We start from the raw sequence: 16,646 nt of genomic DNA, 5'->3' as shown, positions 1-16,646 counted from the left end.
TACTTGTCTACAGTATTTTTTTTATAGCAGCCCCAGTAGAAGACACATTTTATACTCTATAATAACTATCTGTTGGCACACCTGTCTCCTCTTAAAGACTGTAAGCCTCTTGAGACCAGGAGTATGTGTTTTTGTATCCCTGGAAACTGTTTTCAGTGCCTATATAATGGAAATATTCCACAAGTATCTGTAAAATGATAGAATATTTCAAACACAAATACATATGCAAAGTTTATAGGTATGCATGCATTTCCCCTTTTTACTTAAAAGCCAAAAGAGATGAAGTATCTTTGTTTCAAGTTTGTGGTTTGTCTTCTGCACTTTATTTCTACCACGCACATAAGGCAAGAGTTACAGAGGTAAGGAAGGGCAAATAGGATTAGGGACCTTTTGGGCCTTCAACTTTGAAGACAACTTTAGACTGTGCATGAGTGGATTATTCCTTTGTAACCTTTTATGTTTGCCTTTCTCAAAGTGATCAATAAGGGATCTTTGGACAAACTTCATATGCCAGGATAGGATACTGCCACTACACAGAAACATCTTGTGGACTTCTTTTCTTTGAACAGCAATAATAATAATCTTTTCTAATTCTTCCTAAGTTCACAATATTGAAAGGCAGATGGGATTTTCCTATCTCTAGCTATCAAATCAAAAGGAGTTTTAAAATTGGTATTTCATAGAAGATGACCATCCATAATGAAAAGGAACACAGAAATTATGTTACAGAAAGACTGAGGATAAAACCATAGGTGTTACTACTAGACATGCCTACCATAATGGCCAACAGAAGACAACAGATTGTGTCAAGAGTCAGCAAGAATGCTGAAGAACTGGAACTCTCTTTCACTGCTGCTAAGAGTGGAACACTCTGGGCAACTATTTGGTAGTGTCTACTAAAGCTGAACATGTGAGCCCTCAGTTCTACTCTTAAGTATAAAAAAAAAAGTGTGGCCTTAAGCTTACCAAAAGACACACAGGATAATGTTCACAGCAGCGCTACTTATAATAACCCCAAAGTGGAAACCATCCATATGCCCAGCAACAGAATGGATATGCTCCCCAAACTGAATACTGCACGGCAACGAGGATGAATGGGCCACAGCTATAGGCAACATCATAAATTAATCTTACAAAAAGAAAGCCAAGTAAAAATAAGCCAGACACAAAAGAATATATAATGTAAAATTTCACTTTTGTCAGTTCAGAAATAAGCCAATAGAATTTACAGCTTTAGAAGTCAAGGTAATGGTTTTCCTTCGTGGAGTGGAGGTCGTGGTATTGACTGGAAGGGGACAGGAGCAGGAAGGAGCAATCCTTCCTTCTGGAGGATTGGCAACATTTGTTTCTTGTCTTGATGCTGGTTACCTGGACTAGTTTACTTTGTAAAAATGCATCAAGGCACATATTTATACTGGGGACTCCTTTCTGTATTTATGTTATACTTCAACAAGATTTTAACGACAGCCACAGAAAAGTCTAAGGATAGAAATGGAGTGACTTGTACAATCTCATATGTAACATGACAAAATTTAGGACTGGAACACATGGGATAACTTTTTAAATACAAGATGTATCTGGCAAATGTGTTCCAGATGAGGTTAAGGCACATTCTAATTGTCAACATATGACATGTGGTGAAATATTATTATGCAAGATAAACAATTCATAGTTTAGTGACCAAAGACATACTAAAAATAAAAATAATAAGAAGCTAGCATTTCCCCATTGTGCTCACATCCTATTACTTGTTGCTTGGCAGAAATATTTTTGGACTGTAGAACGAAAGTCTGGATTTTAGAAGGAGAGGTAAAACCAGCCAGAAATGGCAAATTTGACAGAAACCAATTTCCTCTCTAATTCTTTTTTCAAATTTTCTAGTTGGAGCAGATGAAGAGGATCACTGGCTTAATTTTTTGTTTTATGATACTGATATTTAGATTTTTCTATGAGCTGCTCATGTTTTAAATTGATGACCTTCAGGAACTAATCACCTGATTGATCTGATAAAGCCCAGTTTCTGACTATGTGGAGTTAAACCCATTATAATTTCACCAAAGTTAACACTGGCATTTGATAGAAGTGTGTAAACACCAGAAATATTAAAGATCTGTAAGTCTGAGGGGTAGAAAGAATTAATACTACTTGATTTACACCAGGATTAGTTTCATGATATATATCTGAAACCAAAGGCTTGGTGATATTAAAAGTTAATACAACTTTCACTCATCAGAAAGCCACATCACATGCAATGATCAGAACTGGATTTGTTAGTAGAGCCAAAATCTAACCAACAGTTCCATAAACAAAGTGAAGTCTTGGCTGAATTGTTACAAAAGGGTCAACTGATATTAAATGGGCCATGGGAAAATTGTTTGGAAGTTGATGTCTCTTATTCTTGAGTCATCGGCTGCTCGGAGATTCTGTTATTGATTGAAAACTGGCTTTTGAATGAGCCAGTTTCTTGGTTTGGAAAGCCTTGGTTTCCTGATTGGAAACAGCAGAATCCAGATTAGAAAATCTTTATGATCTATAGTTGCTTGGAAATGACTTTAGGCCAAGCATGTAATAGTCACTGGATTCTTTTTTTTTTTTTTTTAAAGATTTTATTTATTCATTCATGAGAGACACAGAGAGAGGGAGAGAGAGGCAGAGATACAGGCAGAGGGAGAAGCAGGCTCCATGCAGGGAGTCCGATGTGGGACTCCAGGACTCCAGGATCACACCCTGGGCCGAAGGCAGGCGCTAAACTGCTGAGCCATCCAGGGATCCCCCTGGATTCCTCCCCCCCCCCCCCCCCCCCGCCCAGATTCTCTATTATACTTTCACTTCTCTTGCCTCAAACCTTCATTAAACTTTCATTTAGGTGGTATCTCTGGATGGCTTTCCACTGTGTGGGAAAGATGTATTTTTGCACACAAATCAGGACAATATAAAAACCTAGATGGAAACCTAAGGCAGCAGCACCTCCCATTCTGTCTTTGCTTTTCTTAAAAAGATTTTATTTAATTAATTAATTTATTTATTGCACATGAAGCAGGGGGAGGGGAAGAAGGTGAAGGAAAGAGAATCTCAAGCAGACTCTGTGCTGAGCATGGGGCCTGATGTGGGCTTCTCATGACCCTGAGATTACTACCTGAGCCAAAATTGAGAGTCAGATGCTTAAATGACTGAGCCATCCCGATGCTGGGGCCTTTGTTTTTGATTAAAAGAAATCTTCATCTGTTGATCTCTTACTACTGCTTTTGGTTGCTCTATAAGGTTTCAGATAATATTTCCAGGTACCAAGGGAACACTAGCCAATAATTAATCCACATTTAAATAGAGGAAAAGTCTTGGGCCAAAATTACAGAGGCCCAATTAGACAGCTGCATTTGCCTGCCTTTGCCTTTTGTGACAGTTCTTGTCTTTGCCTCAAATAAAACTTCCTTACAGAAACACCCATTTGGGCTCTGTCACCTGGACAGTGCCACACAGGTGAAAGAGGAAATGACTGATGCTTTTAATGTGAAGATAAAGATAGAATTAGGACCCTGGAATATAATGGCTAGAAGAGCCTTTTATTTTCATACAATGAAACTCAGCATTGGAAAGGGCAATGATTTGCCCAAGGCAACAGATTTGGGTCAAGAACCCAGGTTCACTGACTCGCAGTTCAGTTTTCTTTCCATTCACAAATAAGACATGAAGTAAAGTAGGATCTTACCCCAGTGAAGACACACTAAAAATGTCACATTGAAGCATTTTCCTCTAATAGGGTTTGACCAAGTTGTCTTCACATAAAGAATTCTGCCTTCCAAGGTCAGAGCCCTGCCTATGTTGAGTTCACAAGACGTCTAGCTATGAGCAGTAGCAAGGAAGCACCGCTTTGTGAGAAATTATGCCACAGACAAGAAACTATACAGCCTCAGAATCTTCTTAGTAAAACATGTGGTTTGAGTTTTTGTGTGCAAGGGTACCTCTGCGTCAAAAAACTACTAATAGGAGAAGATAAATGAGATGGATTCTTTTAACTATTGCATCTTGACTCATCGACTCAGAAAGACGTAACTCTCCTTATTACTGGATAAAAATAGCAGACTCAGCAAAGATCAGACAATCCCAAATAGCAGATAGCCAAAGGACAGTATTTACATATGACTTCAGAACTTGCGTTTAAATTTGAACCAAGTGTGTCTAGTGTCATGTTAGTTTCCAAGGTATTAAAACATAACATTAAAATATACTGATGAGGAAGAGACTCAAGAAGAAACCAGAAGCTCTTGCAAACAACCCATTCTTTTCCCTAAACGTCATCATCAAGGAGTGGTCTTGTAAAGAAGGTAATACGGTTACCTGCAGTTATGTGTTGTATTTTCTGTGACATGGTCTTTTGATGAGATCCTTAAATGCTGAAGGGACATGCTTTCATTATTAGTAGGGATTTATGTGCCACTGTGTAAATGAGTGTGTTTCTGTTTTTCCAAACATGTGTCAATCTGTAGAGTGCACTGTTAAAGCAAACAACCTTGTTTAAAAAATGTACAAAGGCAGCAGACAACTGTTTTGGCCTGTGATTCTGACAATTATTCATTGTCCTTTCAAATCAGAATCTGTAGACTCAGCAAACCATGAACTTTGAGCACCTGCTTCTCAAAAACAAAACAAAACAAAACAAAAAACCCAAACCGAAAACCAAAACAAACAAAAAACCCCCTGGGGTTTGGAATGATAGTTTAGCTCTGGAAATACATGTATTTTTCTTTTGAGAAGAGTGTTGCTCAAATGGTATTTACAGTTCAGGGTCCATGGCAATACTGCGGACCTAAGAATGAAAAGTTCACTCTGATTTTCACACTGGCCACATAGCAAATGAACTCTGCTTTTCCTGAGGAGGATGGAGTATTCATGTTCCAGAGAGAGAGAGGCAGAGAGTCTGACCACAAACCAGCAAAAATGCCATTCAAACTTCTACAGCACTTGTTCCCTGCCCGATTAGATGCTAGAATCCAGACTCAAAAAGGTGTTCTTCCAATATCTGAAAGAACAATGAGACAAGGAAGCAATACAGCAGGGCCAAGAACTAAGATTTCATATTCCTAATGATGCGCATTCTTTCTCCTGATTCCATCACTTAATAAGTAGGCTGCGGCTAGCAGAACATATACCTGTAGCAGAAGTGAAAACATCATTTAAAAAAAAAAAAAGAAGTGAAAACCTCATGGACTGGGCACCCTCCCGAACTACTTGCCAAGAACCCCAGCCCACTTCCTCAGTGCAGACAGCCTACAGGTAAATGTGCCTGCATGTGTCCATGCCATCAGTTAGTCTCCATGACAACCTAGAACAGCCAGCTACGGTATAGACAGAGCTCTGCTCTTACCTCAGTAGCCCAAAGCTCCAGAGCTGGTCTCAGTAGGGCTGGGATCTGAATCTAGTCTGCTGATCCCCGTCCCTGCACATCATTTCAGCCCAGGCAGAATGAGAGGATGTGTGTCCAACTCTGAGCAACAAACACCAAGCATACAAGCCCCCGAACTGGCCATAAAGGTTGGGACTAGAAAGCAGTGGAGAGATCTCGGGGACTCTGGCAAAGAAATCTGTAAAGGAGTCTGTCAATGTCATCTGTGAACCTACGTGATGAAAAGAAGAAATGCTGGAGAAGGAAGGCATGCAAGTCCTGCCCTTCTTCCCCACCTGCCTGGTGGCCACCAAGAGATCTATACTTAGAAGGTTCTGAGCCTCTAGTGAAGAAGGGGCCTCTCTCTGCTACAGGAGTTCAGTTCTACTTCTCCAAGTTCTGAATACTCCAAGAGAAAAGGACAAGTTGCACAATATATTTGAGCTCCAGTGCATTTACTGTTTGATTCAATGCCTTTAAAAAATCCAAAACAAAACTTGGCTTGAAACATGACCATTATCCCAGAGCACCAGTGTTTTTCCGCTGTAGGGACAGGCCAATAAAATCAATCAGCAGAAGCTCCAGCTTTTTTTTTTTTTTTTTTTTAATTTAAACCTGATAAATTCAGAACTGAAATACCATGGATGCATGCATTCTCCAAACAGTTTCTTGGGCACAGGGTATGTGTCAGGTCTTTGTGCTAGATGCTAAGGATCAAGTGCACTGTTAGGTGAACAAAACCCAGAATTCCTGACTTCACAGATCCTTGAGTCTAGTGCATTATTCTGGAAACTTCTTTATTCAAAAGAGTAAATTTTACATGAAAATATTATCTCCATTATATAGCCATGGCTGTGACTGGAAAAGAGACCGATGCATTTTGGCTGTATAAAAATCCTTCTGTGAGTATAAACCTCATGCTTCTTTATATCTGCTCTTAAGAACTTGTTTTGTTGGGTTCTTGACAACACTCTCAATAAGTCACGAAGGGTAACTGACAAGGATATCTGCTTACGAGTTTCTTAAGGAATAGAGCAGAAGACTATCGTTCCACTGTCTCCTGCAGGACTAATGACAAACACGCAATAACCATGCTTGCTGAATAAGAAATTGCTTTAAATGCTTTCTATTGCTATGAAAAGGCAAAGTCATATTTTGGACTCCTCACACTTCTGGTTCAGGATAATGGCTGGATTTTCTCTACAGATAAACATCAGCCACAGACACACTGAAGAGAGATTAAATTTTAGGGGATATCATACTAGTTTAACACCTTCATTTTATAGGTTAGAATGCCTTGGAGCCAATGACAGCTTATGGGGACAGACCTAGGGATAGGGAATTCTCTAGGGCTTTGTGCACTCACCTATAATCTATGTTTCCTCCACCACTGTCCCCCTGAAGCAGAACACTAGTGACTAAATGTTAGCTGCAAACGAATTTTTCTTTGGAACTCAAATTCAGTATCTTCTTGACAGTGGAAGTCACTCATCAGTTTAGCCTTCAGGAAGCTTAGGTCTGCTGAAAATACGTGGTCATCTCTTAAACACTAGGAAAACTCTTGTGTCAAATACTGAACACAGAAGATTCATGTCTAAAGCCAAATAGTTTACCCCAATCAGAAAATTCATTAGTACATTTACATACCGGCCGCCCATGAATGCTTTCATAATATAACAGAGCTTTCTGCAGAGCCACTTTCTCGTTAGCAATTTGGTCTTTGGTCATATCCTGAATAAACAAAAGGAGAGAGAAATGAAAGAAAGGGAAACATTTATGCACCTTACTACTTATTTATGTAAACAAATTTCTAAAGTAAAGTTAAAAAGAATCCTCCTACAATAGCTCCTCTGAGCTCTATTCAAAGCTCACTTAGGAATTAGCTCTTCCTGACTTTTTGCTGGGAATACAGACAATACAGCAGAGTCATGATCAACTACTTGTATCTCCCACATGGCAGCAAAGGCATGTTGAGGTAAGCAAGGCTGCAAGGCACATGGGGCTTAGCTTAATGGCCCAAGCGATGACTACAATAACAAATTACACAGTCCCAAAGGTTGGTCTACAATCCTTTTACTCTAGAGTCATCAAACCCTCTGTTAAGCTGAATGAGTTTTCTGTGATTTGTATGTTAGAGTGTTCTGCTTTCGATGTGTAGTCATAAACCAAAGTACTAGCAGTGAAAACACTCTCAAGCTATTCCATCTGCTTCTCTAGATATCTAAAAGTGTGGGAAATGAGGGCGTGAGAGGTCTGAAAAGGCTGCATCCCTCTTCCTACGGGGACCCATGTGGCAGCCCCTATTTCCACTGTGTTGGCTGGAGTAGTTTAGGACAAGCAATTGGCTTGGGGCCTCCACTGAATCTCCACACCTTAATGTCCTCAGGACGGCTGCTTTCTGTCCGCTTCTCCTGGAGCTTCCTCTGGATGGATTCCAGCGTGGCTTCGACGCTAGGCTTTACTGCTTTATCTATGAGCTCTTGCTTCTTCTCATCTTCTTTCTCAAGCTGGGAACCGAAACTCTTGGGGAGCGTGTTGCTTCGCTGCCGCATCCTGGGGGTTAGATCCTCTTCAGATATCTTCAGTTTAGACTCTAGTTGAAAACATTTAGGGGTGGTGACATATGAGAATCAATGTCTGCTGAACATTAATTGTTTCTCTGTGGTGTTAATAACTGTTTAGTCTCATCTTTTTTCAGAAAGTATCTAATTATAACAGTAGTTGAAATCCCTGGGTTATTATGCAAAACCTGAGAAAATGCTAACATCTTGGATTATCTGGAATGTTTCCCTAACCCAAATTCCTGAGAAAGCTTTAGTTATGTAACATCTATGCTTTAGCCACACCAACAGGCTTGCTGTTCTCAGAATGTGGCAGATGTCGCCTATATTCACTCCCTTACTGTTTAACAGCATTGACTGATCCAGCACCCAACTGCTGGCCAACTTTTTATGGATAACTTACCTACCTTATTTTGGAATTATTTTCCTTTGTATTCTCTTTGGTTGTTTTTATGACTATCTCCTAGAAGACAGCATGTTTTTTGAGGGACCAAGGACCCATTCCTTTTCATATTCCTCTGTGCTTACAGGTCTTCTCTTAACACCACAGCAAATAAAACCCTGGTACTTAATAGGATTTGAATTGAAATCATCATCCTTCAATTCATGACTTCGGGAAGTGGGGAAATGATGCAGTGTTTGTATCTTAGCTAATCTGGGTTGTCCGTGATGGAGACCATGGTGAAATATGGGGAAGGTGTCCTTTGAAAAATTTCAGCAGTGGCACTCAGGATGTGGTGAGATCATGAATTCTGAAGGTGGCTTGTCTTTCAGAAACCATGGCATAGGTCTAGAACTCTACCTACCTTTAAGCTGCTTCCGGAATTTGGCAAGGTCATTTGTCCATTTTAGAACCTCAGGATTGGCTGCTTTGTCACTATGGGAAGGCTAAGAAAAGGAAAATCAAATGTAAATATTTTTGAACTGCGGCATGAGAAGAGTTTGATGACCAGTTTGTTTTATTTTTTAAAAAATTTTAAAAGATTTTATTTATTTATTTGAGAGAGAGCAAGCACACAGCAGAGTGGGGAGGGACAGAGGGAAAAGCAGGATCCCTACCAAGCAGGGAACCTGATGCGGAATTCGATCTCAGGACCCCAGGATCAGGATGTTTAACTGCATGAGGCACCTAGGCGCCCCATGATCAGTTTGTTTTAAAGAGGAGGAGAAAGTTGAATGCCACCAGAAAAAGAAATTCATCATGAACAATCAGAACAAACGTCATAGGTGTAATTCTATTATCCCTCTTTACATATGGTTATTTTTGATGCTTTCAAAGAATTCCTCACAGGCAAAATGCTGGACTTTTCTGAAGTCCTTTTTCATGAGTTGTAGGGTTTAAGGTGTCAGGCTAACAGAATGGAAAGGAGAGGGAATTTCCATGCAAAATGCCTTTCTGCCACTCTTGTGGGCAATGCTAACATGGAGCTGAGAGTAGAATGAGGTCAGTACTAATACAATTTTAGAAGATAATCTTGAATTAAGTTTTAGCTGAAATAAAGAAACATTTAATGATTTTTCCCATTCCTTCTCATGGATAAGTTTATGAGATGTGAACTAGAATATTCAATTATCTGTAAGAATACCCTGTGCAAGGAAAATGCTGATACATGATGTCTGGGGCTTCTCAGGGCTTATCCCCAGTTTTTATTGTCTTTTTGTTTCACAGATTCCTAGAAATCTCCCTTAACTTTCTATCACTTTTCCGAGTTGCTGATATGCTGGCATGTTGGTGGATCAGGGGACAGGTGGGGACAGGAAAAGCCCTGTGAGGAGACACTTACTCTGTACTTCCTTTCTTCTTCAAATCTATCTTCAAACTTTCGGATCTTCTTTTTAAGGCTCTGAATCCTTCGTGTGAGCTGGGCAGGTGTCAGGTCCTCCTGCTCATCATCATAGGACCCGAGAGAGGAGCTCCGGCGCCTGTGAGGGGCACAGGGTAGGACACTCACTGCTTGCTGAGGCGCATGGAGTGGGGACATGGCACGGAGGGAGGGAGGAGGAGGCTCCAAACAGCCCCATCCTCTTGAATAAAAGAAAGCTGACTACCAATTCATTTCGTGACCCTGAGCTCTATATGTCCCACCTATGAAACACATCTAACTTTCTCTCGCTCACATTTACATTTAGCAAAGGTAGGACTGAGATACACCTTGCAGACCTGAGGGTTAAATTTTAGATAGCTTTGCAAAGGATGTGCTAATGGAAAATCAGTCTGTGGTGATGTAGTTGGGCCAATTGAAAAATTACAAAGAGCCTGTGTATTAGGATGGAGTGTTCCCAATATGCTCCTTCACAGACTTACAATGTAATTAAAAAGAATTACTAGCCTTCAACACCATTCCTATTCTTTCTAATGTTATGACAATGATGTAGTCATTGCTTATCAGTGACACAAACCTACCTCATGAAAGAATGGGAATTTGGGGGAGAAGGAGGCACTTCCGTGTCATCCAGGTATTGCCTACTCTGCCCATAAGCATAGAACCGAGGAGAGAGCATAGGGTCACTGTCTTCATCCAGAAGCTGACGAATCAGGCGCCCAGCCTGTGGGGAGAGGCGTGCTTCATCAGAGTCCACACTCTCCTGCTGCCATGAGAAGGTAGGGACAGGGTCTGGAAGAATAAGGAGGGTGAGAAGTTAAAATTGCTCAGGAAAGCATAATTGTTTCTTAAGTTTACTGAATGGTTTAGGAGGCACTGAATGACCTCTTATTTCAGATTTAAGGTTCAGATGAAAGACACTACGCCCCGACTAGAATCATCAATATATCTGACAGCCATCATCTACTTCCTAGTTCTGTCCTCACTTGCTTTCAAAAGATTTACTAGGGCTGTCTGGAGGAATGGCTGTAAGGAAGGAGAGCAAACAGCGTATGCTTCCAGCCTCCCCCAAAGATCAGGGACAAGAAGTTTTCCATGTGAGGGCATTATGAAGAGGAAAAGCAAGTGTGTCATGGAGACAGAGACTTGGCATCATGGCTATACATCCTTCACTGAAACGACCAGGGAGTCACATTTGTCTTGTGAGAGCTCATTTACCTAGGAGTTGCACCTTCCATTTTGGGTCTTTCAGTAAGCTGTTCATGTGCTTCTGCTTAGTGTTGGGATTAGTGTGTTTAAGATGGATGTTTTGCACTTGAAATTTCAGAAGCTGCTCAAGACTACAGTTAACATAAGATGCTTACATAAATTAGTCAGAAACAAGAAGAAAAAGAAGAATGACTTTCTAAGGGTAAATCTGTACAAATTATTTTAGCTAGTCTTTAAGAAAAAGACACACTCAACACAACATCCTGGGAATATGGCTACATTTATTTCTCTTTCCTTTTAAGACCCACCTCAATATATTCCTTTCCTCGTTAAAAAAATCCTATCAGGTTTTAAAGATAAATTTCAGATGATGTAAGGTATTTCATTTGTAGAACTCCCTGCATAAAAAAAAGCTATGTTTTAAGTATACTTATGGATTACTGTGATTTACACAAGGCTAGGATTTGGGCATGCTCTGAAATTCTGGGATTCCTAGAGCTTGAATCATACAACATTTGTTCCTTTAGCTATCAAAGTGTTTATCAAATCTACAAAATTATCTTAAACAAGTGCTTAATTAGTATTTTATTTAAATAAAATAATCATATCATAATCATAAAATGTTAGAGCTGGTTGAAACTTCATATATTGTCTAATTTAGAGATTTCTCAACCCCGCTGCATGTTAGCATCACAAAGGGAGATACACATAACTTCTATTGCACAGGTTATCACAGCACCCTACTAAACAGAATATTTACATGAGGACCCAAATACCAGTTTCCCCCTCCACCTCCCCGGCCCACACTTACTTTAAAAGCTGCCCAAGTAATCCTAAACACATTCAGGGTTCAGAACCATGGATTCAGTCCAACAGATCACAGACAAAGAAATTGAAACCCAAAGAATTTAAGAGCAAATATCTAATCAATGACAAGATTTGGGACTAAAACTAAATCTCCTCACTTGAAGGATAGTGCTTCAATATAGTATGCGCCAGATGCTCTAATAACAAGGATGACATCTGAAATTTTTGAAGATCCCACTATACGAGAGATCATATTAATGTAAAACATTAACCTCCTATGGTATAAGGCCCATAGGTTCTCAAAATTTATTTTTTATTTTTTTAAATTTTTATTTATTTATGATAGTCACAGAGAGATAGAGAGAGGCAGAGACACAGGCAGAGGGAGAAGCAGACTCCATGCACCGGGAGCCCGATGTGGGATTCGATCCCGGGTCTCCAGGATCGCGCCCTGGGCCAAAGGCAGGCGCCAAACCGCTGCGCCACCCAGGGATCCCTCAAAATTTAAAGAGAATGAAGCTATCTGGGAACTCAGATGGTAATATAAAAAAAATTTCTTTTTTAAATCAAAGCATCTGCAAGTCCCAAAAAGTGGCAGGGAACATGTTGGTAGGAATATTTGGCTAAAGCTAGAGGTGATCAGGAGCTGTCCCCTCATTTGCACTAAAGCTTGCAGCAGGCTCCTCCTAAGTGTAGGGCTCAGTTATGAGCAGCTCCAAACTAATGGCATAAAAGAGCAAGAAATCGATGAGAGGTGAGGGAAGGAGAGGGTAAGAAGAAAGTAATCCCTAGAGAAAGAAGAAAGATGTAGTGTTATGTTACAGAAAATGGAACTATTAAACCGGCCATAATGTACCTACCATTTCATGATATTTCCTAAGACAGCAGCGATTTTTTTAAGGGCTCCTATCAGGGCAGGAAAGGGTTAAGATGGTTTGACCAGTGATGTAGCAGGCAGTAACCTCACTGAAGAGTGGCAAAGGAGCAAAACAAGCAAGGGAAGGCCAAGGTGGCGTGCCGGGGACAGAGGGCACGGGCAAAGTAAAGTCTGATGTTGATATTGGCATATGAGTGCGCAGGCTAGTTTGACCTTTCTACTCCTCACAGTTTCATTTGAAAAGGTGTTACCTTAGATCCTGAAATCCCTTAATTTGTCTGAACCTAGCAGAATATCTCTTTAGAAATATTACAACTAATCTTTCAATTTTTGACTTTGTAGTCTCTGTGTACCAAATGAAGACTGTCTGTGACCATTATCCAAACATGCCTCTGGTAAAAAATATACTGTGATCCTGAATTAACTATAAAGTACTAATCATGGAACTGAATCATGCTTGTTTGATGCTTTGTGGAGCCACTCATCAGATTTCCTTTGTGTTAACATAGACCCATTCCTGATCACTCACTTCACTGATAATAAGACCCACTGTGTCCTTTTCCTAATGTCACCAGTGGTATATCTGAAATACACAACTGAAGCCATTCTAGCTTAAGGGTGGCATTTTCTCTTAAAGGATATAGTTAGCATAAATGAAGTCACTAAAAAATGACAAATGTAAAGCCATTATGAATTTCAATTAACAAAATAAAAGGTTACGTTGCATCATTAGTATGCATACAGAAGTGAAGTTTCTCACCCATGCAACATGAAATGCCTGCATTTCTCTCTCCTTTCTCTCTCTCTCTCTCTGCCTTTTTGGTTTCCATGGATTTATTTATTTACTTTTTAAAATTTAAGTACAATTATCATATAGGATTATATTAGTTTCAGGTGTATAATAGTTGACAATCCTATGCATTACTCAGTGCTCATCAAGATAAGTGCACTCTTAGTCCTCTTCATCTATTTCACCCATCCCCTCCTTCCCCTCTGGCAATCATCAGTTTGTATATTAAAGTCCATTTTTTTGCCCTTTTTCCCCTTGTTCACTTGTTTTGTTTCTTAAATTCCACATGAGTAAGATCATATGGTATCTGTCTTTCTCAGTCTTACTTATTTCACTTAGCCTCATACTCTGTAGGCCAATCCATGTTTTTGCAAATGGCAAGATCTCACTCTTTCCTTTTTTTCTACAGAATTATAATTGAAGGCTCTTATAATAATTTATAAAATTACACATAATATATAGTTCAATAGGACTAGCTCAATAAAATTCTTCTGTTTTAGTTTGAAATGATCTGAAAATCCAGGGCCTACTCATGTTTTGATAATTGATACTTAACTAGACAAAGAAGAACCAAATAAAAACAGTGTAGTACAGGACAGTATGTCCAACTGCATTTCCTACCCTACAGATTCAGTTTTGAGGATGTGTTAATTGACCAATCCCAGTTCCTATTTTGGGAAGTAGTTTATTTTTTTTATTTTTTTATTTTTTTAATTCCTAGACACACACACACACAGAGAGGCAGAGACACAGGCAGAGGGAGAAGCAGGCTCCATGCAGGGAGCCCAATGTGGGACTCGATCCCGGGTCTCCAGGATCACATCCCAGGCTGTAGGCGGCACCAGACTGCTGCGCCACCAGGGCTGCCCAAGTAGTTTATGTTTTAATCAGTAATTCTAGAGCAATGAAATGGACAAAAATATTGTAAGACAATTATTCAAAGGGAAAATAGAAATGAATATGAGGTTTCAGATTAAATTTTCATCTGAAAGCACTACATAAAAGAAATAGTGATTTTATCCATGTGTCTTGTCAGAGAGAACTCGACATAAATATGGCATGTTTCTCTATGAAAAATTAATCCACCAGGATAGCTGATAGCACAGCAGGTCAGAAGTAATAGAGATAAAAGATGTATTCATGCTACCTAAGTAATAAAAAAGAGTAAGTCCTGGGGGAGTTCCATATCAGACACTACCATACACATGGAAATAAAGGAAATTCACTTCAGGAAGAAGAAACATTGTTCTGAGTAATATTAATGTGGTCATTGGGATATAGTGCCTCTCTGCCTAGCCAGCTAGATCCACTTGTCATACAAAAGAAAATTGGCTATGAAGATGATTTAAGAAATCTGCCAGAATTAAGGGAGCTGATGTTTTCCACATCTCATTTCCCACTCACTATATGCTATGTAGAGTCATTACTACCTGGCATGACGTCATACCGACTTTCAAGGTGGCTCCTCAGTGGTACAAGGAGGATGGGCACATCATGGACACAGGAAGACATAAACCCCACCCAGGAGAGAAATCCTATTAGAAAAATGTCTTCAGTGTTCCAAATCTTAACCATAGGACCGTGGTAGTCATATTAAATTGTTCAAATAACCTTGCAACTATCAGAGTTAAAAGGAATCTTAGTAGTAGGCTTTGTCGATCCCAATTTAACCCTTAAATTTCATATATTTGCTTTGACTTTATTTGCAAATTATTAAGTAGTCCCTCAATTGCTACATTTAAGTCATTAATAAGATGTGTGGAATGGGTTAGAGCTGAGGAACTTTCCTAATGAAAATACCCCCATTTGTGTCAACTTTGATCCAACTATCTGCACATTTAAGCAGTGTTGCTTAACCAGTTACTAATTCACTCTACTACCTGACTGTCTTCTACTCCTTCCACATCTGACAGGGCACTGCAGTCCCTGTTCAAGGCCCAGCAGAGATGACATTTCTGAGTCCAGAGTCACACACATGTACACACAAGGAGATTGATTTGGTATAATTTGTCCTTGGTCATCACTGGAGGATCCAGTAATTACTGACTCATCTGTGTTCAGAGCCACCCACTGTCATTAGGTAAAAGTGGGCTCTGGTTTCAAAGAAGTCAGACTCAGGCTGGTTTCTCCTGAAACTATACTTGGAAACATTTATGGAAGATAGTAATAACATCAATCAACACTCACATATAGTGCCTGTTAGGTGCCTGTACTGTGCCAAGCTCTTTGCAAATATTAGCTCATTTAATCCTTGCACCAAACTTACTAAATGAATACTACTACATCTGTTACTCATTATTGTCTGTTGTTTCACGTATTTAAAGATGGAGAAATTGAGGCCGAAACTGTAACACATTTACTAACTTGTCCACAAACCTGCTAAAGTAGTAGAGGCAGGATATGAACCCAGGACATGCCTGGTCTTAGCCATTATGGCCCACTGCCTGCCAGAATACAGAATTGGCATTGCTAAAAAAGAGGCATCAGAGAGGAAGTCAGGACATTTTGTTACCTTGAATCATCATTTTGCTTCTTTTGGTCTCAGCTTTCTTATCTGTATGATGGGAGTGTCCGGTAAAAAGATCTTTAAGATCCCTTGCTTCTGCATTCTTTTAGAGAATTTCCTTCCCAAAGGTTTTTTTTTTTTTTTTTGACAAGTAGTAAAAAATAGGAAATATGAAGTATTTTATGCCCTTTAAAAATGTTCTTTTAAACTTAACTTCACCGGGACAAAGTTAATAGAATAGTTGAGTATTTAAACACTTCCACAAATGGTACCCCCAAATCAACATGAATTGGCTGATTAGGAACATTCTAATTATGCAATTCTGAAGGGCTTTATATAACAAATAATAATAGTACATTTGATTTGTGTATTCATTTAATTTTGGAGAATGGAAGTAATAAAATAATAACACCATGTGGATAGGTAAAGAATGAGCCTAATACATAGCTACATACAGAGGGAAAAAAGAAAGAAAAAGCATGTATTATTTATCTGCCAACAAAGCATGACTACTAGACTCTGATCCTACATTCACTTTGAGAGGGTTCCACTGTATGTTGGCTATGCAATCTAATTATCAGGTTCATTTCCTTTTTTGTTTCCCAGATACAATATGCCCCCAAAACCAGAGAACATCATTGCCATATGGGCGCATTCTTCCCTGAGGCTAGCGCCAGCAGGCTCCTCAGTGAG

The 16,646-nt window shown here is 39.5% G+C and overlaps 1 protein-coding gene across 22 annotated transcripts in view; it reads right to left on the bottom strand.

Annotated features, from left to right (window-relative positions):
* Positions 1 to 16,646, bottom strand: part of FAM13A (family with sequence similarity 13 member A) — a 346,947-nt gene that overhangs the window by 18,117 nt on the left and 312,184 nt on the right. For all 22 annotated transcript variants that reach the window (XM_072755666.1, XM_072755665.1, XM_072755668.1 and 19 more), the window contains 5 exons: positions 10,346 to 10,556; positions 9,726 to 9,864; positions 8,748 to 8,829; positions 7,753 to 7,973; positions 7,028 to 7,111 (listed from right to left, as the gene is read on the bottom strand). In XM_072755666.1, the coding sequence (XP_072611767.1) occupies positions 7,028 to 7,111; positions 7,753 to 7,973; positions 8,748 to 8,829; positions 9,726 to 9,864; positions 10,346 to 10,556 (737 nt within the window). The remainder of the gene's footprint in view (positions 1 to 7,027; positions 7,112 to 7,752; positions 7,974 to 8,747; positions 8,830 to 9,725; positions 9,865 to 10,345; positions 10,557 to 16,646) is intronic.

Source organism: Vulpes vulpes, chromosome 4, assembly GCF_048418805.1.
Source record: "Vulpes vulpes isolate BD-2025 chromosome 4, VulVul3, whole genome shotgun sequence".
Taxonomy (NCBI): domain Eukaryota; kingdom Metazoa; phylum Chordata; class Mammalia; order Carnivora; family Canidae; genus Vulpes; species Vulpes vulpes.
Note: the sequence above shows the minus strand (reverse complement) of the source record. Positions and strands in the feature narration are given on the sequence as shown.